The sequence below is a fragment of the Rosa chinensis genome, chromosome 5, assembly GCF_002994745.2.
Source record: "Rosa chinensis cultivar Old Blush chromosome 5, RchiOBHm-V2, whole genome shotgun sequence".
NCBI classification, from domain to species: domain Eukaryota; kingdom Viridiplantae; phylum Streptophyta; class Magnoliopsida; order Rosales; family Rosaceae; genus Rosa; species Rosa chinensis.
This window is the reverse complement of record NC_037092.1, coordinates 24,003,079-24,029,888: the sequence shown is the minus strand read 5'-3', so window position 1 is coordinate 24,029,888 and position 26,810 is coordinate 24,003,079. Positions and strand designations below refer to the sequence as shown.

The window sequence follows — 26,810 nt, the reverse complement described above, 5'->3', positions numbered from 1 at the left end:
GATGAGCTAAATTAATTTTTGATGGCTCTGAAGCTAATTTGGTCTTCAGTTGTGGACCTGCAGTGCTCAATGGTGTTCCCTCTACATTACGCAAAACAAAGGAATTGAGAATGCCGCAGAACCTGGAGAAGCATAGCGAATAGTTATCACATGTATAATTGCATAGGTGCATAATTTTTATATACTATACTAAAATTAAGCAAGAGTATATATTACTACAAATTAGCATAACAGAGGGACTGAGTCATCCAGCAAAATATAAAATCTTTAAAGTTTTGTAGAATATATAAACCAAAGCACCTATAAACCTAAATGTTCAACCATCGAAGATGCTCCGGCATACTCAAATTGTGCCACGCAAATTTGTGATTTTCCATAAGATCATAAGATAATGGGTGGCTTATGACTTCGAAGCATTGCGCTACTTGAACCATTACAAGCCATTTGACCATGCACATAAGAATTTTGTGAAGAGCAAGCCGCTAATAGGTAAGAGTCGCTGGGCCCAATTGAGCTTCAAGTGTAATAATGTTCGAGTGTACAATAATCAAAGCAAATGACTAATGAGAGGTCTACTGCCTTATAAATACAAATGTTTGGAGTTGAAATGCTCATTACATATTTTCACTTGTCCATTATTACAAATTTGCACGTACACTTCGATTTACAAATGTGCGAGTGAAGGTTGTTTAAAGATGTAAACTTCATCGTATCCCTTCCTACAATCAGAAAGCATATGAAAAATTAGAAGTTAATAAACTCAAATAAAGAAAATAGTAATGCAGTTTCAAGGGCACTTTTGGCTTACCCTGCCTTCCCACAAAATGTTGGACTGTAATTGTAGATGAGATTGTCGAGGACATCCTGAATAGGTGGCCTGTTTAATGACTTCCTTGCCTCGCTGCATCAAAAATTCAATTGCCATTAGTTTTGGCTTTTCTATCATTCTGGTTGGATAAACCTGGTAACTGTTGTTTCGGTAAGATACTGAATCTAACTTATGTTCGGAATCCCATGAGTTTTTCAGCTCTACGTGTATTCTGAAATTTGACACCTTGAATAATGAAAAAACTAATAATGCATTTGTACAGTTCTAAACCTAAATTTCAACATTGTCCGATAATTGTTGCATGGCCTCTTCCTTCCTGAAGAGAGTTGTACACAACATATCGAGGTTTAACATAGTAATTCACTCAAAGGAGAACATAAGGAGGATACAGCATAAGCCCTAACCTGATCAAAAAGTTTGCGATGTGCTGAGTCACGTGAATGGCATCTTCTGAGTGTGGAATCATCGGTAACCCCCATTCAAAAGCAGTTTTCTGCATCATATATGAAATTAACAGATGTATTGGAAACAGTCCAATATGTAAATAACCAAAATATATGAGACAAGAACAGAGGGGGAAGAATACAATGACTATTCAGTAGTCTATTCATTTTCTTAATCTACTATTCTTCACTTAATCTGCAGGGTTCATCCAATTATTTATGTTACAATGCAAAACTTTACTGGCTTTACGGAAATAGTTATTTGAACAAATTCTAAGAATACAAATGTAGCCATATTGCAATTGTTTGAAGGGGGAAAGAAAAATGTTATTTTGTGTTAAATTCCACAATAACACATGTTAGATATCCATGAAGACACTAAGAGAAATAAGAACCTCAACATGTTTCCACTTGTAAACAGTGTTTTGTTGTGCTATTGCTGCTATGGCAGACTTAAATAAATTAATAGTCACATACAATCAAAAGACTTAACAACATTATAATAATACCTCCGGATGCCATTGGAAGGCAGTCACAGGATAGTGGTATGCATGTACTGTGGAGACATAGACCTGGTATTAATGCTACAAGAATTAGAATTCTTCACGGGAAAAAGGAAATTTTGGAATTGATTTTGGAAAACATGTAACAAGATCCACTACCTTATCATTTTTATCAGTACTGGTTGTCAAGATCTTAAAAAAACTTGATAGATCTTGGCTCTCTTCCAACGTCTCTGGTGAGATACCATACTGTTGCATTGAATCATTGTAAACTCGGGTTACTTTAGAAAACCAATAGTTTGCTTTGTAATCATAATCATTTAGATTAAAGTGGGACCAAAACCAAAGTGGCAGCCACCGCCCTGAATGAGCCTGACCTTACTGCGAGGACGAGGTCTTTGCCGCCGATGCAAAGGGAGTACCTAGGTCTGGAATGTGCCGGAACGATCGTGAAAGTCGGGAAAGACGTCCAACGATGGAAAGTCGGCCAAGAGGTAATTTTCAATTCAGAAATTGTTTGTCTTGAGGTTTGTTTGCTTGCAGAGCCGCAAAGGAAATGGTACGGTGTAAGAAAATTAGTTCTAGTCGTAAATAAGAAAAAGGATTTTTTTTATTTTTTTCTGTTGTGGTAATTGTAAGACAGATTTTGATTAGCTAACCATGAGTTCATTTAACCTCCCAGGAGGTACGTAGTAACCCATAGGCTACATATTAGGAATTATTTTATATGCTCCAGTTCGTCAGACATTTAATTTGCTTAAGCTCGCTGCTTAATTATCAATGCTGTGTGATTAGTGTACAATCTGATCTCTCAAGTAAAACATGTTATTGGGACTACTACTACCTCATAAATTGCTCATTACACAATATTCGCAATTTTTGACACTTACATTTAAGTATCAATTTTATCCTGATATTACACCAATACACCTTTGATTTTCTGTTGGCTGGGATTGTTTACACGTGTCGGCATTGTTGCTACTATTTGCTAGTTATCCCCTATATACCCAATATCCAGTTTTCAAAATATTCGCGTTCTTTAATTAGGCTGTGAAAATCAGGTTCAAATGAATTTCCTCAAATGGATACGTATAGGATAGGGAAGTAGACGATCAATTTAATGGGTCCATTGATAGATTTTATAAGCAAAAGGAAGGCGAAAGAGTTATTAAAATGGATAGTGTAGGAAAGGTCTTCGACATGATGCCTTGTCCTGGCATACGTGATTGCAGGGGATGTATGAACAAGCTTTAGCAAGGTTGAAAGAGATGGGGAATGCCAACTTGAAGCCTGATTCTTTTACTTTGTCTAGTGTTCTTCCGGTTTTTGCAGAGTATGTAGATATTAAGGGAAAGGAGATTCATTTGTATGCCGTAAGACATGTCAGTAGCTTGATTGACATGTGTGGAAACTCTACCCATACAGAGGACTCTCTGAAAGTGTTCAGCCTGCTATGTCGGCGTGATTCCATTTCGTGGAACTCGATTTTTGGAGGATGTGTGAAGAATGGTATGTTTGATGGCTAAAACTAAGCCAACAGATGTCTCCTTTTCAAGCTTGTGCCCACTTGACCACTCTACATCTGGGGAAGCAGCTCCATGGATACGTAATTCGGCGAGGATTTGAGGATAATATCTACGTAGTAAGCTCACTAGTGAACATGTATGCCAAATGTGGTAACATTAAGATGGCGATGTAGATTTTTGACAAAAGGGAGCAACGTGATATATATGGTGTCATGGACAGCCATGACTATGGGATGTGCATTGCAGGGTCATGCATATGATGCCATTTCCTTATTTGAGCAGACGAAGGGAGAGGCAATAAAGCCTACTTATGTTGCTTTCATGGCTGCATTGACTGCGTGTAGCCATGCTGGATTGGTAGACGAAGCTTGGAAGTATTATAATAGTATGACCAAAAAATATAGGATTGCTCTAGGTATAGAGCACTATGCCTATGATGCCATTTCCTTATTTGAGCAAACGAAGGGAGATAAAGAGATTTGTGATTATGAATATTTCTGTATATCTCAAGAACGAGGTTACAAGCCATATATGTACAACTACTGTCCTCACATCTAGGAGCTGATGTAGGAGCTATTCTAGGTAAACAAAACAAGAATAATAATTAACTACAGAAGATTACATGAGGATATATACTCAATGCAAGATAATTACGTATCAGTTAGAATCCTTTCCTTTAATACTCCCCCGGAGTGAAGATGTTGATCACTCCTAATCAGTTAGGATCCTTTCCTTTAATACTCGATCCCCCTCAAGTTAGGAGTGTAGATGTTGATCACTCCTAACTTGCGCATCAACGCAGTGAATTGATTCAAGCTGAGAGGCTTGGTGAAGATATCTGCCGGTTGCTCCTTCGTCTTGACATGTATTGTTCGAACCAATCCTCTTTGTACCTTCTCTCGTACAACATGACAGTCGATCTCGATGTGTTTGGTCCTTTCATGAAACACAGGGTTAGATGTTATGTGTATGGCTGCCTTGTTATCGCAAAACAGCTTGACCGGTTGCACCTGTTTGACATTCAGATCATTCAGGAGATATAACAACCAAGTAATCTCACAACAAGTGGTGGCCATAGACCGGTACTCGGCTTCCGCACTTGAACGCGAAACCGTTGTTTGCTTCTTTGTCTTCCACGAAATAGGAGCATCTCCAAGAAAAATGCAATAGCCTGTTGTCGACCTCCTTGTGTCCTTGCAACGCGCCCAATCCGCATCGCAATATGCCTTTAATTCCAAAGTTCCTTTAGAAGGTAGAAAAATTCCCTGACCCGGGGTTTGCTTGAGATATCTCAACACCTTGTATGCTGCGTCCAAATGAGGTTGTCTTGGCTTGTCCATGAATTGACTGAGAATATGGACTGCGTACACAAGATCTGGCCGTGTGATGCTAAGATAGATAAGGCGTCCAACAAGCCTCCTATACTGAGATGCATCTTCTATCAACTTCCCTTCTGCCTTCGTGAGAACATTATTCTGATCAATCGGAAACTTTGATGGTTTTGAGCCAAGAAAGCCTGTGTCTTCAAGTATCTCCAGTGCATATTTTCTTTGACTTAACACAATGCCTTGTTTAGACCTCGCTACTTCCAATCCGAGGAAGTACTTCAGTTGCCCCATATCTTTTAATTTAAAATGACTTGATAGAAAATCCTTGGTTCTTGTAATGTCATCTAGACTATTGCCTGCTAGAATCACATCATCTACATAAACCAACAGAGCTGTAAAGATACCTTGATGGTTTCGGATGAACAAGGAATAGTCAGACCACGATTGTCGAAATCTAGCGGACTGGAGAGCTGAGGAGAGTTTCAAAAACCATTGTCTAGAGGCTTACTTCAATTCGTATAACGACTTGTGTAACTTACAAACTTTGTACTCCCCCTTTCGTTCGAAACCAGGAGGAAGTTGCATATACACATCCTCATGAAGATCCCCATTAAGGAACGCATTGTTCACGTCTAATTGGTGGAGATGCCAATTCTGTTGAGCTGCAAGACTGAGTAATAGCAGAACTATGGTGAGTTTGGCAACCGGGGAAAACGTTTCTCGGTAATCAAGACCTTTGACTTGACTATATCCTTTTGCAACTAACCGCGCTTTATATCGTTCAATGGTGCCATCAGAGTGATACTTGATCTTGTACACCCATTTACAACCTATTGGTTGTTTGTGAGCTGGAGGGGAAACTAGACTCCACGTATGATTGGCTTGTAGCGCTTGAATCTCAAGTGGCATGGCCTCTCTCCATTTAGGATCTTTAACTGCCTGAGAAAACGAAGTGGGTTCTCTTTGCAGAGAAAGGTTAATAGCAAAGGCTCTGTGAGAATAAGAAAGGTGGGCATAAGAAAGAACCTGGGATATACTATGAGCCGTGCTAGGAGAATGAACCTCATCCAAAGAAGATGACTGAGAGGGAGGTGAGGGAAGAGCCGCCTCAACATGGAAGTCCTGCAATGCAGTGGGGATTTTGGTGGCACGAGTTGACCTGCGAAGAGGTGGTGCAGCCAAGGTTATAGGTGATGGACTGTTGTCCGAGAGAGAAGGAGCAGAAGAGACATGATCGGTGATGTTTGTGGGAAGAGAAGAGAGAAAAATATTGTCAGCGGAAGGTGTGGGATTTGGAGAGAGAGGAGCATGTGCGGCAGAACTTGGAGAACGTGGAGGACTTGGAGGAGCAGCATCATCCAAAATCTCGTGTGGAGGATTCGAAGGAGAGATTATAGGAGTTGGATTATAAAAGACGTCATAATGGGGAGAAGGAGTCAAAGAAGGAAACAAGGTGTGACGAGGTGAAGAAGGGGAAACAGAATTTATTTGGAAAGGAAATTCTTGTTCAACGAAAAACACATCCCTTGAAACTAGGGATTTCTTGGTTGTCAAATCATACACCTTGTACCCCTTTTTCCCATTTGGATAGCCAACAAAAACACATTCAGTCGACCTTGGATCAAATTTGGAAGGACGTGTAGGATGGGTGGACACAAAGCATTTACAGCCAAAGACCTTTAAATGTGAATAAGGAGGCTCTTGGTTAAAAAGCTTTTCAAATGGTGTTTTCCCTTGAAGATTTGGGGTAGGTGTCCGATTGATCAAGTAAGTTGCAGTGAGTATCGCATCCCCCCAAAAAGATTTTGGCAAATGTGCTTGAAAAAGAAGAGCCCTAGCAACATTTAATAGATGTCGGTGTTTGCGTTCAGCCACACCATTTTGTTGGGGTGTGTTGACGCAACTAGTTTGGTGGATGATACTTTGAGAAGAATAAAAAAATCAGGAATGGTGAATTCTGGACCATTATCACTTCTAACAACCTTAACAACTTTACCAAATTGGGTTTTGGCTAAATGAATGAAATGGATGAGCAAGGTGCGTGCTTCCGATTTTTGTGCCATCAAATACACCCAAGTGCTACGAGAATGGTCATCAACAATTGTCAAAAAATACTTTGCACCTGAATAAGTTGGAACACGATAACCACCTCAAATATCAACATGAATTAAATCAAAGCAAGAGGCTCTACGAGTAACACTCCATGGAAAGGGTTGTCGAGTAAGTTTGGCTAAAGGGCAAATAGAACAAGAGTTTGAATCACAAGCTTTATTTGTAAGAAAAGGAAATAATGAAAAAACTTTAGTCGAAGGGTGGCCTAGCCGTTGATGCCACAGGGTGTCCGAGCTCGCATGAACCACATTGCATGTTCCTTCCCATTGCAGATTGAGGAGGTAAAGTCCCTCCTGCTCAGTTCCCATCCCAATCATCCTCCCCGATCATAGGTCCTGTATGAAACAGACTTGTATGAGAAAAATGGTAATATAGAAAGAGTCGAATGCTAGCTTGCCTAATGAAATCAGATTAAGATAAAAGAGGGGAACACAAAGGACATTATGAAGGACAAAATGAGGAGAGAAAACAACGGTGCCAATATGAGTAACATGCATTATGGTTCCATCAGGGAGTTTAACTCTTCGATTAGACACTGATTGAAATGAGGTGAGCAAACTAGGGCTGCAAACAATGTGATCACTAGCCCCACTATCAAGGATCCAAATTGGCTCTTTATTGTGTTGTTCAAGATGTTGGACGTTACCTGAGAGTTCCTCATAGTTTGGGATGTTACCAACCAAATTGGCAGATGCAGGTTTTGTTTGAGTTATGAGTTGGTTGAGAAGATGTTGACACTCTTCTCTTATGAATGGAAAATTGACAGAGGCAGCTTCCTTGTCATCCTTCTGTGTCTCGACATGATTTGCCTTGGACCGGATTTGTCCACCCGCAGCCAGAGCATTATCATTCTTCTTCTTGCGGCAATATGCATAGGTGTGCCCTTTGCCCTCACAATATGTGCATTTCAGATGTGCCCTGCAATACTGCGCAGTGTGATTATTCATTCCACACTTCTCACAGAATTTTGACGGTCCCGCACTAGGATTGAAGGTACGGTTCTCTCCTTCTTTAGGACTGTAGCCTTTGTTCACTCGCTTGACCACAAAGGCAGAGGACTCTGACGAAATCGTGGACTTGTTAGCGATGGTTTCCGCTTGCTTCTCTTGACGTAACACCATTGCATAAGCTTTGTTGAGGTTTGGGAGAGGATCCATTCCTATGATGGTGCTGCGGGTTTGTGCAAAAGTATCATTTAGCCCCATAAGGAACTTCATGGTCTTTTGGGTTTCAATGAAAGTCTTGACCTCTGTTGCAGCCTCACAGGAACAAGGAGGAAAGGAACAAAGGACATCCTTTTCATCCCATAGACCTTTAAGTTTCGTGTAGAAGGAATTGACAGAGCTTGATCCTTGTTCACATCCATGTATAGCATTCTCTATATTGAACAACAAAACTGTATTAGTTTGAGAGAATCTCTCTTGCAATTCTAGCCACATACCTTGAGCTTCCTTGCAGTGAACCACACTGCTTTGATTCTCCTTTGACATGGTTGCCAGAAGCCAAGTCTTGACAAGAGTGTTACATCGATCCCATTGGTTCTGTTCATCGGCGTTGTGCACCTGACTTTTCAAGGTTCCGTCAATGAACCCTTTCTTGTTCTTGATGGTGAGCGCCATGTTCATTGATTGTGCCAACGTTGTGTAGTTATCTTCCATCAACGGTTGTGAGACAAGAACTGCCCCTGGTTGATCCGAATGATGGAGAAAGAGCGGGTGATTGGAATTCTCCCATGGTTCTGCGGTCCAGGAAGTGTTCGAACCCTTGTCTTGTTTGATGATCGAGCGTTCTTCGTCACCGGCCATGGGGTAATGGTGTATTATCTGTTAGAAACAGTATGCTTAAGCAATCACAAACATATAATTTAGAACCTATACTAGATCAAATCATGTATGTTCAAAAACTGAATTATGTTCCAACAGTGTTTGGAAACCTCCTTGAGTTAAATCCAAGTGAGAAGAAATCTCCTTGAGGAAGATTCAAGTGAGGTGAAATCTCCTCTAGACAGATCTTGGAGAGGTAATATCCCCTTAAGATGGATCCAAGTGAGGAAGAAAATCCTTAACGGATCCCTTTGAGACAGATCTAATCCTCTTCAATGGAAACTGATTTCCATTCAAACTCTAACACTGAACGTGTAAGTTTGAAATAGGGATTGAAAAGAAGATATCAATCCTGAACCTGCAAAAACAAGAACACAAGATTATGAACCCAGAAAACTTACTCGATGCACTCCCACTGTCCATGATAGCCTTCTCCTGATTTCACTCTTATGTTCTTTTAGTATATGGGACTAACAACAAGAACAACTCGTGCATCAGAAGGGACCAATCTGACATATACATATAGCAATGCAGCAAATCAGTTTCATCCATAAAGAAACTGATTTCATTGCTTAACTGCCTATTTAACTGCTCTGCAACTGTATTTCTATTTTGAATTCAAAATAATATATATAAGCTTATCCATAAGTCAAGATTAATTGACAGCTTATACACCTATTGTTTAAACTCTGATCAAATTCCATATTTATATGAATATATGTACACTTGCATATCAGTGTATGAACTAAGCAATGTCCAGTTCCATATGTAAGCCATGTCATAGCTTACATTATCTTCTTAAGGTCTCAAGAGCGATGCTCTGATACCATAAAGAGATTTGTGATTATGAATATTTCTGTATATCTCAAGAACAAGGTTACAAGCCATATATGTACAACTACTGTCCTCACATCTAGGAGCTGATGTAGGAGCTATTCTAGGTAAACAAAACAAGAATAATAACTACAGAAGATTACATGAGGATATCTACTCAATGCAAGATAATTACGTATCAGTTAGAATCCTTTCCTTTAATACTCCCCCTCAAGTTAGGAGTGAAGATGTTGATCACTCCTAATCAGTTAGGATCCTTTCCTTTAATAGGAGAGGCAATAAAGCCTACTTATGTTGCTTTCATGGCTGCATTGACTGCGTGTAGCCATGCTGGATTGGTAGACGAAGCTTGGAAGTATTATAATAGTATGACCAAAAAATATAGGATTGCTCTAGGTATAGAGCACTATGCTGCTGTTGCAGACCTTCTTGGTAGAGCTGGAAGGTTGGACAAAGCTTATCGCTTTATCTCTAGCATGCATATAGAACCAACAGGAAGTGTATGGTCAACATTGTTGGCTGCTTGTGGAGTTCACAAGAATGTTGAATTGGCAGAAAAGGTTGCTGAAAAAATATTTGTTGTTGATCCTGAGAACAGTGGATCTTATGTGCTTTTGTCAAATATATATTCTGCTGCTAAGAAATGAAGAGAAGTAGCAGAAATGAGAATCTTGATGAGAAATAAGGGCATGAAAAAAAGGCCACCCTGCAGCTGGATTGAAGTTAAAAACAAGGTTCATGCTTTTGTAGTGGGAGATGAATCCCAACCATATTGTATTGAGATAATCAAGGCTCTGGAAGTTCTCTTGGAGCAGATGGAGCGAGAAGGGTATGTGCCAAACACAAATGAGGTGCTCCAAGATGTTGAAGAGGAGCAAAAGAAGTACCTGTTGTGTCACCACAGTGAGAGGCTTGCCATGGCATTTGGCATCATCAGCACTCCTGCTGGGACCGAGTAACAAGAAACCTTTGGGTATGTATGGATTGCCACACAGCAACGAAACTTATATCCAAGATTGTCGGAAGACTGTCAGAGATAATATCTGGTTTCACCATTTCAAGGGTGGAGTGTTCATGTGGAGACTAATGGTGAGAGATTGTCTCTTGTGGCTGCAGTACTTGGCTGATCGAGCTCATAGTTATTAGAATCGAACTTCTTGTTTGATGGTCTCATATATTTATATATATCATTATAATTTTATATGCTAATGTTATAGAACTTCATGAATGAGCCCCATGACAAAAGAAAATTGATTTTTGGGTGTGGTGAGCATTCTCTAGGGTGTTAGTGCCAGCTCTCTTTGAGCTCTCTTCCCATGAAGGATTGCCAAGAACTGGAGCATTTGTAATGCATGTCAAATACTTTTAACTGTACTAATTTTTGTTATCTAGGTGTGTGCTGTTCTTAGTGGAGGAGGATACGCTGAGATGGCAGCTGTTCAAGAAGGATTAGTATTTCCTATCCCCAAAAGCATTTCTGTGGAGGAGGCTGCTAGTTTCCCTCAGGTGGCTTGTAGTGTTTGGGCCGCACTTTTTACTGAAGACATGCCATCTTCTGAATATTGGTTACCTGCTGGTAGGAACAGTCGGCTAATTGCCGGTGAAACTATATTGGTAACTTCCCCAAGTCCACCAATCTGAAGTGATTTGGAATATTTACACTTTTGCTAATTAAGTTATAACAAATTAAAGATTATTTACCCAAAAGGGGATTAAATAAATATATCTCTGAGACTGTTTACGACGGTAAATCTTCTCCATGGTACGACTCCTCTTATTTATGCTAAGCTTTCATATATCCCTGAACTAGTGTCAAATTTCAGGTTCATGGGGGATCCGGGGGAATTGGTTCATTTGCAATACAGTTAGCAAAAGCCCGGGGTGTAAAGGTGATTGTCACAGCAGGTAATTCTAAGTTTTTCATTTACGAATCAGCTAGCTCAAAATTATTTTTCATCACAGCAGGTAATTCTAAGTTTTTAATTTACGAATTAGCTAGCTCAAAATTATTTTTCATATACGTACTTAAGGATATAAATCATGACAATAAGGTAGTGACAAGTTAGAGTATTGTAAGACAATTGGAGCTGATGCATGCATCAGTTTCAATTACAAGGACAAGGAAGATGACTTTATTGAACGGGTAAATAGAGAAACAGTTGCCAACAAAGGTTTGCTTTCTCTTACCAACACCTCAGTAATAACCTCAATAAGAACGATACTATATATGCCTTCTATTGTTGGTTTTATTTACTGTTGTGGATGAGAAATCATATTGATGTATGCCTAATGGCAGGTGTTGATGTCGTCTTGAGTAGCCTCCCGATTGAATATATGCCGCGGAACCATGCCTGTGTTAAGCAAGGTGGGATGGTTATTAAGATGAATGGTTGTTGGATGCTACCAAAAGATACTCGTGCTAGCACTCCACAGGCAAAAAATGTTAATTCTGAGCTTCAGGCGAACTTCAACATAGGAGGTACTGGACTAGAATATACTTGGTTAGAGTTTTCTCTTCTTCTTTTTTCCTGTAAATTTAGTGATCTCTGCCAGTTTATCATGAAATCGGACATCTAGTTTTGCAATTATTTGTTGAGTTACCTTCTGCATTAATAATACCAAAACCGAAATTGAACCCCATTCTTTTTCCAAAAAAAAAACATTCATTACATTAAATTGTCAAAAGGGTAGTGCTAAAATTCCCCCCAAATCAGAAAAACACTTTCTGATTTTTCTCAGTATTAGTTAAAATTTATCTCATATGGTGTCTCTGCCTGCAGTGGCTGGCTTTCGGTTTAGAAAGCTAGAAGAGAGAGCAAAAGTTGTCGAGGAGGTACAGAAGCATGTGTGGCCATTAATAGAAGTTGGTAAGGTAAAACCTGTTGTGCATCATCGTTTTCCATTCGCTAAAGCAGCAGAGGCTCACCGGCTCATGGAGAGTGGCAAGCATTTCGGAAAGATCCTGCTTATTCCTAATGACAGATTTGAGAATTCAAGGATAGAACAGAGTTAGAGAGGAGAAGTTGGAAAAACTTGGGGATGATTTAAATGGGCGACTTCAATTGCAGGAATCTAATTGCAGTTAGTAAATTGCATAGACTTTCATGAGCGAGATTCAGACCAAGTACATTAGCAAATTGTGTTTGAACTAATTAGCTGCATATACTGAGCAAGACTTCTTTTATCCCTTTCCTGACTGTTGAGAATTAGGAATCTTTATTGTATTCATTGATTAGTACGTATTGGTTTATCATCATCATCATGAAATTTGCTGCGTATTCCTTGGTTTATGTGGCTGGTACCACGAAATCTGCTGCCTGCCATCATCATCGTCCAGTTGTGATAATGGATTATACCCCCGCTAAGCCTGACACATTAGTTCAGTTCAACCACTAACCTTCCTGGCTTCCTGGCTTAGCAGTACTGCTGAATGCATGATGGTGAAGCAGTTTTCTGTTGCTCCGCATGCATTTATCACCACTCTTTTTTCTTGTACGATATTGATATTGAGATGACTAATCTCGTTGTCTCCACTGTAAGCATTGGGTGAGACTAGGCTCTCTACATAAAAGGCATATTCAGGGGTGCGATATAAATAATCATCATTTTTTGTTGAAAGATACCTAATTTAGTTTCTGTTTGCATTGTAGGAAGCCACATTCCCACTATAGATTTCCCCGTTCTCGATAAACCATGTCAGCGGTTTTAAGCAGCCAAGAAAATATTTATTTTCCCACATAAATGGGATTTTGATCGATTTGGTCCAAGACTCTTGAAGCCCCCACTTCAGCAAGTTCAGAAGAATACTCATAATCAGGTTGTGGCACTTCTATGAGACTTGTTAAATCAACAGAAATAATTACCCTAGTCTCACTTGTTAAATCAAGAGAAATAATTACCCTAGTAAAACTTGGTTCTTGATCCGCCATCCAATGTAGAGCTCCACTTACAAAAGTAGCAGACTTGTCGATAAACACACAACCAAGTGCTGAATCCCGAATCCTCCTGCAAGAGTCTGTTCCTAATGTGTACATCATGGATTTATAACTAAAGTACTCCATCTTATCAAGAGTATTTTCTTCAGGACTCAATGTTAGCACCTTGTAGTCGTCACTATTGCAGTCGTGACCGAATCCATACTTCCATCCAAGTTCATACACTTTCCCTTGTACTTCGGAAGTACAAGGTAATATTTTGGCGCATCTTGTACTTGGATTCCAGAGGAAGATCATACCATGGTGACATTCTTTTACACATACTAAACCGTCACAAGAACCCATGACACAGTACTCAGATTCTTCGATCCGGAAATCGATTGAACTTTCACAGACTACTATGGAATCATGAAGATGGTAGAAAGTCAAGTCGTTAACCAAGCCAAAAGGATTCATGATTAGTCTTGAAGGACTGGTGGTGACTTGTGACAAATACTTTTTGACAAATTGATGACTTGAGATTAAGGAGCACCATGACTTGCACACAACTCTAAATTGCAACAAGGATTTGACAGAAAGTTTTGCAAGTATTTCGGTGATTACATCGAGTGGAAGGTAAGGCACGATTGCTGATCCATGCATTGGCTTCTCCATTTGTGCTCCTCTCCGACAACCCATGCGTTTAGATTGAGTGCTGCATCAATAAGCACAGTATATCTTAACTAGAATTTTCTTCTAATCCTAATTGAAGGTAGGATCTATATCTAAACATATTAGGATTAGGATTAGAAATTTTTTTAAGGGTAGGCCTATCACCACCACTCCATCATCATGACCGTACCATCTTTGATTGTACATATATTCTAAATGTCAATTGTATCCTTATATTTAACAGAAAAAATTAATAGAAGTACCAAAATATCAAACGTAGCCTAGTTTAGGTATCAAATTGTCCTCTTTTGAAGACTAAATATCAAAGTGTTCAATTGACTATACCTCAGATCGATACCATAGAAGAAATTTATCCTTAAATTAAACTTGAACAATGTAATGATTGAATGTACGCTCCAACCAACTGAAGCTAGCTCTTAAAATTAGAACTATAAAAATTCTCTCTTAAAATAACGAAAGGAAAAAAGTAGTATCAAAATTTTAAATGGCAAGGCTAAGCGCATTTTATCTTCGATAAGTTCATAACTGTCCCGCATGCAAGTTGATTCTCTATGAGATCCCTCTAGTTATACTTTCAACTCTGACGACATTCCGAGCAACAATTCCTTTGAGCTCCGACTCACATAAACTGGCACCTTTACCTCTCGAGCATCGACTTTAGTATTCAACTCCACTCGGTAGTCGAACATCTTATATATCTGGGGAATAGATAAGTCACAAGGACGTGATTTATGACCATTTTCCGCCATAATTTTGTTATATACTTCTGAAGCTTCACACTCTCCGAACACAAGACGATGGAAGAAGAGGGCGACGCCTTCCTTCAATTTCTTTGATACATAATGGCCTACACGATGGCCTGACATCGCCATTATTCCATATTTTCTGTCAAAATTGTAACCGATAATTACTGTGAAGTAAATTAATCATATATTAATATATGCAAAGAGGAAAATGTTTTTTTTTTTTCCTCGATTACATTAAAGAGGGAAAATGTTAATTTATATGTACCTGAAGAAGGAAGTCATGAGATCATCGGCAGTAAAAGGCTGATGCGTCGAAGAACAAACCAAAAAAAGTGTATCTTTCTCATTGCAAAGGTCGTAAAATTTACAATACGCTTCCAAAGAACTATGACTAGATTTCTTATGATAATCCTTTTTGTCCAAGTGATAAACTGGATTGAAACATAAAAGATAAGTGAGAATTATATAGAAAGTTTTTATTTTATTTTATTTTATATTTTTTTATTATGGACGACAATGTAACTCCCCACCCACCCCATCCCTGATATCAGTGAGATTTGAACCCGTGATCTCCACAGTGTTAGTGAGGATTAAATAGAAAGTTTTACATGGGAACAAATAATTGATATCTTTAATTTCTTAACAGCTAAAATGAGAAGATAGATTTAGAGATTGAAATGTTACCATTTAAAGTTCCGCCAGTGTACTTATCGTACAAGGTTGCAAAAAATAAAGACTTTAGGACCAACTCAGCTGCATCTTCAACGGTCATGTTATAGGAATACCTAGCAGATCATGCATGTTAATCGAGTATGTGAAACTCAAATTATGCAGTTGTTATACTTATGTAAAATAAATTAATTAATTAATTAATAACGAGTGCACAAGGGTGTGAAGAAGCACATACCAAGGTGCCATAACATCATTAGCATATTGTTGACCAGATCCGAGTGACGCATAGCGACAATTTCTGTTTTTCACAATTTGGTTGTCAGATATGAAAATACGACAAACTTGAAAACCCTGCAACCAAAGTACCAAACAAAGTTACAGAAGCTTAGCTAAGTGATCTATTTCATGAATATGAATAAATGAGAAGTTCTAAGTGAGACGATATTCATTACCTCTGTTTCATCCCATCCAGCAATGATGGTCCCAAATTCTTTATTCTCGTCATCGAGATCTTCTAAATATTTAATCATCTCTTTGTATACAAATGAAACTGAAAGCACGCCGTTGGATTTTAAAAATCGTGAGCATTTACGTTTCACCGAGTTGCACATCTCTCTGCCAGCTCGAGCTTCTCCTGCCATTACGGCAACTATGTTGGAAGACATACGAAACACTTTATCCGTATCGTCTCTGACTGAAAATATGAAATATTAAATAAAAGAATTGATAGGTAAACTCATTGTTAATATCCAAAACATGCATGCATGGAAGAGTTATTGTTTACTTTTAGGCTTATATTCTTTATTACGTTCCCTGATCCCTTGAGACCCTTCATTTGAGGACCTGGAATCAACGGCAAACACGATGCCTTCCTCAATAAAACATGCAACAATGGTTGTCCCCTTTCTCTCTGAGTCCATTGCATTATCTTGCTCTGAAGAGTACTTCGAACTGTTACAACCCATATTCCTGTCAAAAGGCAAACCTCCTGTAAGACGTGGAAAGATAAAACATAGCAAGCAAAACTCATAATTTTTTTTATATATATTTATTAAATTTCAGCAAGACTTGATGCAAGAAATTAAAAAGTTGTGTGTGTCGTGTTTTTTTTTCGGCTTTACGTACCAATATCAAATCAAAACAAAAAGATATTGTGTGTGTGTGTGTATATATATATATATGTGTATATATATATATATATATATATATATTTTTTTTTTGAGAGAGAAACACAAATTCAGCTAAGAAAACGAGCTAACGGAATTTATTTATTTATTTACTAGATAAATTAAGGAATTATATATCATAAAGAAAATTCTTATTTAGCATGTCTTTGATATTTGAAACCCCATCCACAAACACACACACACACACACCGTGCATACGATATATAAACCCTAAGCGAGAATATACTGATCGAAATACCAACATATAAACCCTAAGAAGAATATACTGATCAAAATATATATGCACCAAAACATTCAAAACCTTAATATTTCTTTTGATGGAAACAGATTTCTGAAAAATAACTCTGTCATGTAATGGATTATAGGATCGTACCTGACTTGACCACGTATAGTAAACTACAAAAAGATCTTCCTTTACACCAATGTTTTTCTTAATAAACAAAGTCAATGTGAATTGAATATAGAAGTGGAGGGCTGTTAGTATTTATAAAGCACTATACGGCTATATATACCTTAATCTAATAGTATATCACTGGAAACTTAAATTAGGAAAGAATATATTTATTTCTTGTAAATTAAGACATGGAAGATTTTTATGTAAATTTTTACCCTTTTCAACTATTCGGAGTTTAGTTAGGATTGCGGAGGTGGTACAAAACTGCAGAGTTAATTGAGCATGTTATTTTTGTACGTTCGAGTTCAATTGATGAAGAATTTATTGTCGATGGATGCTTAGGGTGAGTTTCTTCTTCTTTTTTTTTTTTTTTTTTTTTTATGCTTAGGGTGAGTTATATATATGTGAAACCTATCATAAAAAATATCATTACACATAACACAACTTTCCGTAGAAAAATCATCTTTTTTAATTTATACAAACTTTAAAATTATAAAGAATCATTTTTTGAATTTTCTACACTCATCTCTCTTCTCTCTTCAAATTCTTTCTTGTTATAAAGTAGAGAGAATATGGAGAGAGAATAGTAGGGAGGAAGTAGAAGTTTTTTCATTCAGTCTCATTAGCCTCCTTTATATAGAGGTAGGGTTTGCATCAAAGTACATAACTAATTAGTATTTAAGTGGACAGCCATATAAATAATAACATTTACAACACTTCCCCTTGGATGTCCACTAATGAATGATGATATTGGACGCGCTTATTGTTGCCTCGTTAAAAACCTTGCCAGGTAACAAAAACCCAGTGTGACAAAAATAACCCTGGTCGAAGGACAAAAAGAGCACAACGCGCATATGTCCTAGGTAGCATGCTTCTGGATGCTCCCCCTGATGAGAATCTTCCCCTGATTGTTGCAAGCCTTAATTATGTATGCAATAAGCTACATGTACCATGTATAGTGGTTTGATGTGTCTATCACTGAAGTGAGACCATGTGTGCTTTGCATATAGGGGCTCATCACAAATTTTCATACCTGCAAAGTTTAAGCAATACCAACAAAGCTAGACGATTTTCAATAAGTCTTACCTCATATAATAAGGTTAGAAACAATCTCATATGCTCAAATTCATTCACTGAGTAATAGCTAAACAATATAAAGAAATTGACACATTTAACTTTGTATAGCTTAAAACATTGAAAATCATTATGGCATGCCTAGCCATACACATCAATATCTTTGTGTATTGATATGTCTCATATATGCTCTTCAAGAGCTCTAAATAATTCATAACTTAGTGAAAGTTAGAATATGTTGCAACATTATAATCATAATTTAAATTTGATAGTAGTCTCGTCATAGTACTCATTAAGGCAATTTAGATCTCGTTGACTAGAACGAAATGAGTACATATGAGCTAGCTTTAGACTCTTTGATTCCATAAGTGAGCTTCAGGCTCTTTCAACCTTTCATGGACTTGCATTTGAATCATTCATGTATTTGAATCCCTTGAGGATTTGATAAGAAATACACTTATTATGACACTTTGCTTTTAAAATTTTGCTTTTAGCAATGTGTCTTCACAATATACGATGACAAAGTGCCATAAATCTCTCGTCAATATAACAGCTATATGTAACACTGTACTTATAGAAAATTGTCATTCATATAAGGGAAGATATTCATAATCTCATGTCTCTATAAATAGACATTGTGTCGTAGTGATTTATCTTCACTTTTGATAAATACCCTTTTGTAACTTGTAGGGTTAGAGGTCCAAGTATTTCATCACGTTTCAAATATTGAATTTCATTGGAATTGCCTCTTTCCAATTTGGCCAATAATATACTTTGTCGACATTTATGGTGAAACGTGGTATAGCGTCCATACAGCCCTTAAAGATTTTTGGTAGCTACCAAATGTAAATTATCATCGATGATCAACAATCATAGATCCCACACATTCTTATATGCATGCATTAGCTATAATAAGCTTATTGATATTGGGTACCCATGCCACTTCTGGGGCATACATTGTCGCTTCTAGGACAATCATCTCTCATAGATGAATTATGTAGCGAATGTGGATCTTTTTACTTATAATCTCATATAGAGCATTATAGGGCTTGTATAATCTTCCCTGTTTTGGGAATTTAAAACTTTAGACCTGGTGGATACAATCCACGCAAATTCACGCCGTTATTCAAATGATAGTAGTCTTTCCTCCCCCTAACAGCGGGAAGACTGTCTTATTATGACCATGCTCAAAAGATGCATTCAAAAATCTATCACTTTCTTTGGAGTGAAGGTGTTCATTGGCTGGTGGCGAACCCAAACCAAGTTTTAGGTCAAAAATGTTTTGTCCATTAGCATCAACCATATTGATTTATTATTGTATCACTAAGACATCATTTCCGAATGGCGTACTTACACCCTCTGTATGTGTAGCCATATTAGGAGCTGTGATATTGTTTAATGACATTCTCTTCAGGAGAACCATGTCAATTGGATACATTTGCATCCTACAAATCAAATGGAGTCTACATTGTTTGTATTAATATGGCTGGTCTCAAGGACTTTAACCCAAGCAGATGCCTTTGCATTTAGCATATAATTTTGTCACTTTCTTTTATCAATTCACTAGTTTTGATATTTCTCAAAGTCAAAATGAGACGGTGGATAAATATCTCACACCAATTCATATCGTTCTTCAGGAACAATATTTCTCCCCCTCATTGCAGGAGGATTGTCTCATTAAAGTGACAACTCGCAAATATGTAAATAAACAATTTGCTTGTGAGTAAGATTAGCAATCATCAAACTTGTAAGTGATTCCATGCAACATGGTAGACAAAAGATGAAGTAACCGATCATGTCAAAATAGTGTATTTGGTTCAAGGAACTTCAGGTTCATGACATCATATGCCTTAATTTACTGCAGAAAATTCGATACAGTATATATCCGATGGCATAAAGTCTTCTCCAACCATATAATAAGCAAATAATGCAACAATATTTCAAATTTGGTAACATGATAGTAGCTCATTTGGAGCCATAGATCAAGATCTACAACTCTTGATATAGTTGTTACCTTAGCTTCAGTAAACATTAATTGTGAAATACTGATAATTGGAATGGACCAACTTCATTTTGAACTACTGGCCAAAATGATATACTCGAAAATTTCGAGTTAAAGACTACAATCCATAATAAAAGAGTAACTTTATTACGTGGAGAACCTCAAGTTCACTGTCACGTATATATTTGTGTAGTCATAAAGAGGAGGGACTTCAAGCCCTCATATAATTGGAGATCCAAGAAACTTCAGGTTTCAATTTTTTTTTCAATTTATAACAACCTCTTAAGGAACATTAGGTTCCTAGATAATCGGATTAAGAAACATTGAGTTTCAATGGGAACTCAAAAGGATACAATAAATCTATGGAGTAGCATAATAGTGATTTCAAGTTGCTTATTGTAAGCAAAAGACATCAGGGATGTGTGATGATCTCAATGTTCTTACTAGTCAATGCACTTTAATTTGACCAGTGCCCTTTCGAAAGTGGCTTGATGATCATCCACCATATAGTGTACCATGGGCGACACACACCCAATTTACAATTTCCTCACATGTGTGGATGTTAGGACAATATTTACATTGACTCCTGATTTTTCTTTTGCCATGATCCACTTCTGGTGGCATTTCATGGTATAGCCATGTCAATCGGCTTTCTTACTATACAATGAGATCTATGAGACAGGGAGATTATACATCTCTAGTAATATTGGAGGCACAGAATGCAAAGGGACAATAATGTGTGCTCTTCTGGAGCCATCAATCAGATATGTAAGATCTGAGATGATTGTTATATTAGCCTCATAAGCATAAGCTTTAATAATGTTTTCTGGACACCATGCATAAAATTGCATTGCCTGAAAATCACTCAAAACATAAGTTTGAAGATGACACAAATCAATTTGTAAGAATTGAACAGTGGATCTCATAGGATATACACGAAGCTTCTGGTCCGTGTTATACAGGTAAAACATGACGTTTAATTATTGTGTTGTTGTTTGATGTAGATTAACATCAAATGCATTTTGAACTTCTAGCCAAAATAATATACTCGAAATGTCGAGTTCAAACTTCATGACCTTAACTTATGAGTGAAGGACTTTAGATGGTCATCTAGTTAGTTTGATCATTGAGGAACTTCAAGTCCTCATGTAATTAAGGATCAAGGAACTACAGTTTTTGATCTCTTTTAATTACAAAATCCACCATCACAAATTTGGGGTATACTCGTACTCATTCGTCATAAACGAACAGTAAAATATCTGCTTACTTTTAAATTGGTGTCAATATAATTCCCTCAAAACTTCAGGTTTGAGGTTGACCGAGATTAAAATTCTTCAATAAATTGTCCATATATCCACTCGAAACTTAAGGCTCGAGTCTGCACAATTAGAACTTCAGGTTCTAAGGTGGAATGCTTTAAGCAGACATAAAGAAGAATGTATCAATCGACATATGAAAATTTACTCGAAACTTCTAGTTCGAGTTGACATAAAGTCAAATAAACTATGAATGAATTGTATGTGTAATCGAAGCTTCAGGTTCGAATATTTTTTTTTATGAACTGCAAGTTCTAAAATTTCGTAATTTGAACTTCGGGTTCAAATAAATTTGATGCTCGAAACTTCAGGCTCGAGGTGACTAAAGTGAAGCTTCAAGTTCACTTTTAACTAATTTATATTTTATACTCAAAGCTTCGGGTTTGAGTTTTACTGTTAGAACTTCAGGTTCTACTATGAAATTTTGAACTTCTGGTTCAAAAATATTACACTCAAAATTCATATGTTCGAGGTATAAGACTGCTGGTCCGTATGAGTAACAAAAAAAAAATTAATTTAAAAGATAAGTACTGTAATGAAAGTACATAACAAAATAGAAAAATTGCAGGGAAGAAAAATAAATAGATAAACTATGCAATAAAATTAATTGTGGAAACTTCTGGTTCCATTAATGAAGAGATCGAATACGCAGAACTTCTGGTCTGGTTCATGAAAATCTTCTATCTCTCTTCAAATTGCACAAGAAGTCTTCTGGACAAATTCTCTTTAAAAAAATGTATAGTCAAGAGGCTTCTGGCATTGACTTAGTGTCCATCCTCGAACTACAACTTCTGGAGGTGGTTTGAACCCCATTATTGAAAAAAAAAACATTAGAGGAACTTCAGGCCCTCTTATAATTGGGGATTAATATGAGTTTATATATTCGATTGTATAGCTCTGAGGATCTTCTGGCCCTCGTAATTGTATAAACTCTGAAGAGCTTCATGTCACAATTTTCCAATTTACATATCATGACCCTAGAGGAACTTCAGGTCCCCATATGATCAGTGATCAAGCAACATGCGATTTTGATCATTGTATAATTCTGAGGAACTTCTGGCCCTCGTTAAGCTTTGAGAAATTTCATGTTGCAATTTTATCATTATGCAACTCTCGAGGAACTTCAGGCCCTCAGTAATTAGAGTAAGAGACTTCAGGTCTCAATCACTTTGTATTACAAAATTCACAGTTCCATATGTGACTTTATTCATCGCTGGAATTAATAGTAAAGAGAGTAAATTAAGATTGAAACTATACCAACATACCAGAGTTTCTTTCAATTATGTGTAGTTCCAATGATGTGATTCAACTCGCACTGTACCGCACTATATTTCAATTCGGGTATTGCATATATATATGATATGATGAATATCAATTTTAAAACATAAGACACAGTAGTACCATTAGCTAGCACTGATTATACAATAAAATATGCTATACTATAAAAGATCCACTATGCTAGCTCTAATATCAAAAACAAAATGTCATGGTCTAAATAAAAGGAACAGGAGCTGCAATTGAAATTAAACAAAACATAGATTGTACATATATAACACAGTAGTGATTCGTCAAAAGCAACAAGTTGGAAAAGTTAAGCAATTATATAATATATAGAGAATCAAGCCAGTTCGTCATCTAGGAGTTAAGAAACAAATCATATATCAGTTTTTGCATAATTGGAAAAATTAAGCAGTCCTGCAATATGTAGATATCAAGGTGTATATGGTCTCGGGCTTTGTATCTATGCATATAACCGACTTGCAATATATATGTATCGCAAACAATGTTAAAAAAAATCATCACATGAATATGAATCGCATAAGTCAATCAAAAAGGATAAACCCATAGATCATGAGTTAGGTCAAAAAGCAAGCAGCTTACACCAAAAACTCTTAGATCATCATAGAGTTTTCAGAAAAAATAAAAATAAGAGCAAAGCGTGCTGATAACGTGTTATAAAGTAGAGAGAATATGGAGAGAGAATAGTAGGGAGGAAGTAGAAGTTTTTTCATTCAGTCTCATTAGCCTCCTTTATATAGAGGTAGGGTTTGCATCAAAGCACATAACTAATTAGTATTTACGTGGACAGCCATATAAATAATAATATTTACAACATTTCTTTATTTTTATATTTAATCTTAGTTATTAAATTATAAAGAGGATGCATATTTCTTTAGAGAAATGTTAGACTTTATTACAAATTCAGTAAATAGCATAATAGTACAAATTCAATAAATGTCAGAAAGAGCTGCTAAATGGAATTGAATATATATATATATATATATATATATATATATATATATATATCCTATTCATAGTGGAGCTCCGCTTTGAAATTAAAGTGCGCATTTAGAGTTTTGGTCACTTTTCAGTCATATATCCACATTACGACCGTTCAGTTTTTAGGTACTAATGTATAGATCATCTCTGCAAATTTTCAACCAAATTGATGATTGTTAAGGTATCTAACTCACTTAAACTAATGGACGAACTGAATCTGTCCAACCTGAACCGTACTAGCTTTAAGGCAGTTATCAATGCCTTAATGATCATCAATTTGGCTGAAAATTTGCAGAGATAATCTATATATTAGTACCTAAAAAGTGAATGGTCGAGATGTGGATATGCGACCAAAAAGTGACTATAAAATCTAAATGCGCACTTTAATTTCAAAGCAGAGCTCTGGATATGTATATAATATAGGGCAATACAATTGCCCACATTGGAGTGGGTATGCCCCTCTAGATATTAGAAGCTTTATTGCTTCCCTTTTTTTTATTTTTTTTCAAAGTGAATTCATTGAAACTTTTAACGATTACAATCGTTTAGAATGACATCCCAATTGAGAGCAGACACAAGCCACAAACGGCTTGAAGCTAGAGCAAAGCTAGAACAAACCAGAAGGTGTAGTATACCAACAGGTAGTTCATGTACAATAAAATACTGCTCTGCATCACTTATAGAGAAACTAACAGAAAACTGAAGATAAATTCTCAGCCTCCTCAAAATAATTACCAACAATGAGACCATTGCCATGACCTTGAGGTTTGGAGACCAAATCATCATAGTCTGTAACTTGGGCATGCAAGAGATCGGTGGATGACTCAAGACTATGTTTGTCCCAACACAATTAATACTGCTCGCCAGACAAGAAATTGTGGTACTCATAGCGTGATTATACCTAGATCTTTTGTAGAATATAGCAATGAGGAATCTGCCTGTACGTAAGCACAACACACCTGAAATTATAAGAACACATTTGAGCAAGCAAGTACCCAAACCATTGCCTGGGTCCCAAATCCAAATATGTGGAGAAATCAAGCCCAACCACTGGGCTCTGTCGCGGGCCCAAAGCCAGCCCAACTCCCAAGCCTATAACCTTATACTGGGCACCCAGAAATCTGATATGGGCACCCAATCAAGGCAGGACCAAGCGCCGAAGCAGAGAACCGGTACCGCCGCTGCTCCTTGTTGCACCTCCGATGGTCTCACGCCTGGAATCAGCACGCCCTCCATTGCCTCCATCTTAGATCTCTCCATCCCCAACAAACAATCCAGATAATGACATCCTCGGCCACATAATTTGACCATCCCCGTCACCGTGCCGACATCCGATGGTCTACCCCATCGCCATAATAGGCGGTCAGCCAAACAAAACATCAGTTCTCGTCTGTTAGCACAGATGCAGCACCGATCTAACGTGGAAAAAGACCATCGACTAAGATCTTCTCTACATCAGCCAACGATGACGAGAAACACGAGCAAAGGGACTGCCAGTGCCCTCATCACCACATTCCCACGACGAATAGCCTCGCCACTGCTAGTCAATTGGAGGATCCTCCGAAGAATCACCGCTGTAACTTCCTCAACTAGCAACTTCTCCTTCCTTTAGTCTTTGGACTAGGCTTAGAAGCAGTCCCTTTGGTCTAAGAACCCCTTCTCATAATCCTCGAGGGTTTTTTTTTGGAAAATGTCTCTTTACACCTATTCTAGGGAAGTTTTTCCCCCTTACACCACTCACTTATTATTTTTTTTTAGTTTTTCTATTGGAACCTTCAAATATACTCACTTGACCTCCTATGCTTTTTACACCTCCTATCAAATTTCCAAATACTAAATTTACTCACTAAACCTCACTAAAGTTCCTCAAATAACCTCACTCATATAATTTGCAAACATACTATTGTCTTTAAAATAAAAAACTTAGTCATTTCAATGATTTAATTACTCTATAAATCTTAAGTACATATCCATTCCTTAATCAGACAACATAAATATCTTTTTCATTTTAAAAAAATCAAATACAAGGTATTGAGTTTCAAAAATTAATTTCTAATTAACAAGAAAATAACATGAACTATTCTGTGGTTTTTTTTTTTTTTTTTTAACTTTTGTTTAAGGAAAACTGAAATTAGGAGAGAATTCAGTCGTACTTTCATTGATAATAGGGGACCTCTTTATATAGAGGATTACAAACATAGAGATAGAGTTGTACATAGAAACATAATCGTACATTGATTGAATATCTCCTAAGATTCTCCGAGAATATCTGAAATATAAACCATATTTCAACTAGAGCAAGTAACCTCGAGTTTGGGCCAGACACATGTTATGGATTTACTTGAACACTCCCCCTTGTGTCTCCCAAACGTGGTGTTTCTCTCGTTGCTTCGCTAAAAATCTTGCCAAGTAACAAAAACCCAGTGAGACAAAAATAACCTCGGTCGAAGGGGGAAAAGAGCACAACACACCCTTCACGTTTCGAGACCATACATGTAGACATCTCCCCCTGATGACAACGGTCATGGGAGTTTAGATAACTTCCACAAACGATGCTACCAACATGTTTCTCGAAAGTGGAATTAAGGCAATGATTTAATGAGCAAGTCTGTTACACTGTGTTCAGATTGAACCTAGTTCACTTTGATCTTGAGGAGAGTTTGTTGTTGCTGATTATCCTTGGTGATGTCGCTTTTGATGTAGCCTTACTTCATTTGTTCAAAACAAGCAGCATTATCCTATATGCTCGTAGGCTCATCTGTGGTAGACTTCAAGCCACAATTGTTCAAACATGTGTAATTATGGATCCAATCCATATACATTCACGAACCACTTTGTGAAGAGCAAAAATCTCTGCATTGTTCGAAGATATAGCGACTAGGGTCTATTTCTGTAGACCTCCAAGATATTACGGTCTTTACCCATCGTGAACACTTAACCATTTTGGGAAGACTTTTGTGTGGGTCAGAGAGATACCCAACATCAGCAAAACCTTTCAAAACACATGTTGTTTTGGGATGAGGATAGAGGACCCAGGCCAGTGTTGGCCTCATTCCTGGTGTGTGATGGGTCCGAATCCATCATCTCTCTATAGGGATAAAACAAGCCCATATCAGTCATACATCTCTAGTATC

General features: G+C 37.3%; 2 protein-coding genes across 3 annotated transcripts in view; one reads left to right on the top strand and one right to left on the bottom strand.

Moving 5' to 3' along the window:
* Nucleotides 1–606: 606 nt before the first annotated feature.
* Nucleotides 607–26,810, bottom strand: part of LOC112168386 (gamma-glutamyl hydrolase 2) — a 46,606-nt gene continuing 20,402 nt past the window's right edge. Inside the window, exons 1-5 of one of the 2 annotated variants that reach the window (XM_024305510.2) lie at nucleotides 1,935–2,033; nucleotides 1,782–1,844; nucleotides 1,234–1,322; nucleotides 809–901; nucleotides 607–719 (exon numbers count right to left, since the gene is read on the bottom strand). In XM_024305510.2, the coding sequence (XP_024161278.1) occupies nucleotides 665–719; nucleotides 809–901; nucleotides 1,234–1,322; nucleotides 1,782–1,844; nucleotides 1,935–2,033 (399 nt within the window). In that variant the 3' untranslated portion in view covers nucleotides 607–664. Of the gene's footprint in view, nucleotides 720–808; nucleotides 902–1,233; nucleotides 1,323–1,781; nucleotides 1,845–1,934; nucleotides 2,034–26,810 lie in introns of those variants that run through there. The other variant, XM_040519528.1, reaches the window with a different exon arrangement.
* On the top strand, nucleotides 2,917–12,411 carry LOC112203484 (putative pentatricopeptide repeat-containing protein At3g23330). Its single transcript, XM_040507157.1, is given in 10 exon segments — nucleotides 2,917–3,293; nucleotides 3,296–3,489; nucleotides 3,491–3,716; nucleotides 9,795–10,346; nucleotides 10,349–10,461; nucleotides 10,791–11,012; nucleotides 11,222–11,303; nucleotides 11,450–11,569; nucleotides 11,695–11,877; nucleotides 12,179–12,411. Coding segments are annotated over 10 exon segments (2,208 nt in total). The 5' UTR covers nucleotides 2,917–3,010.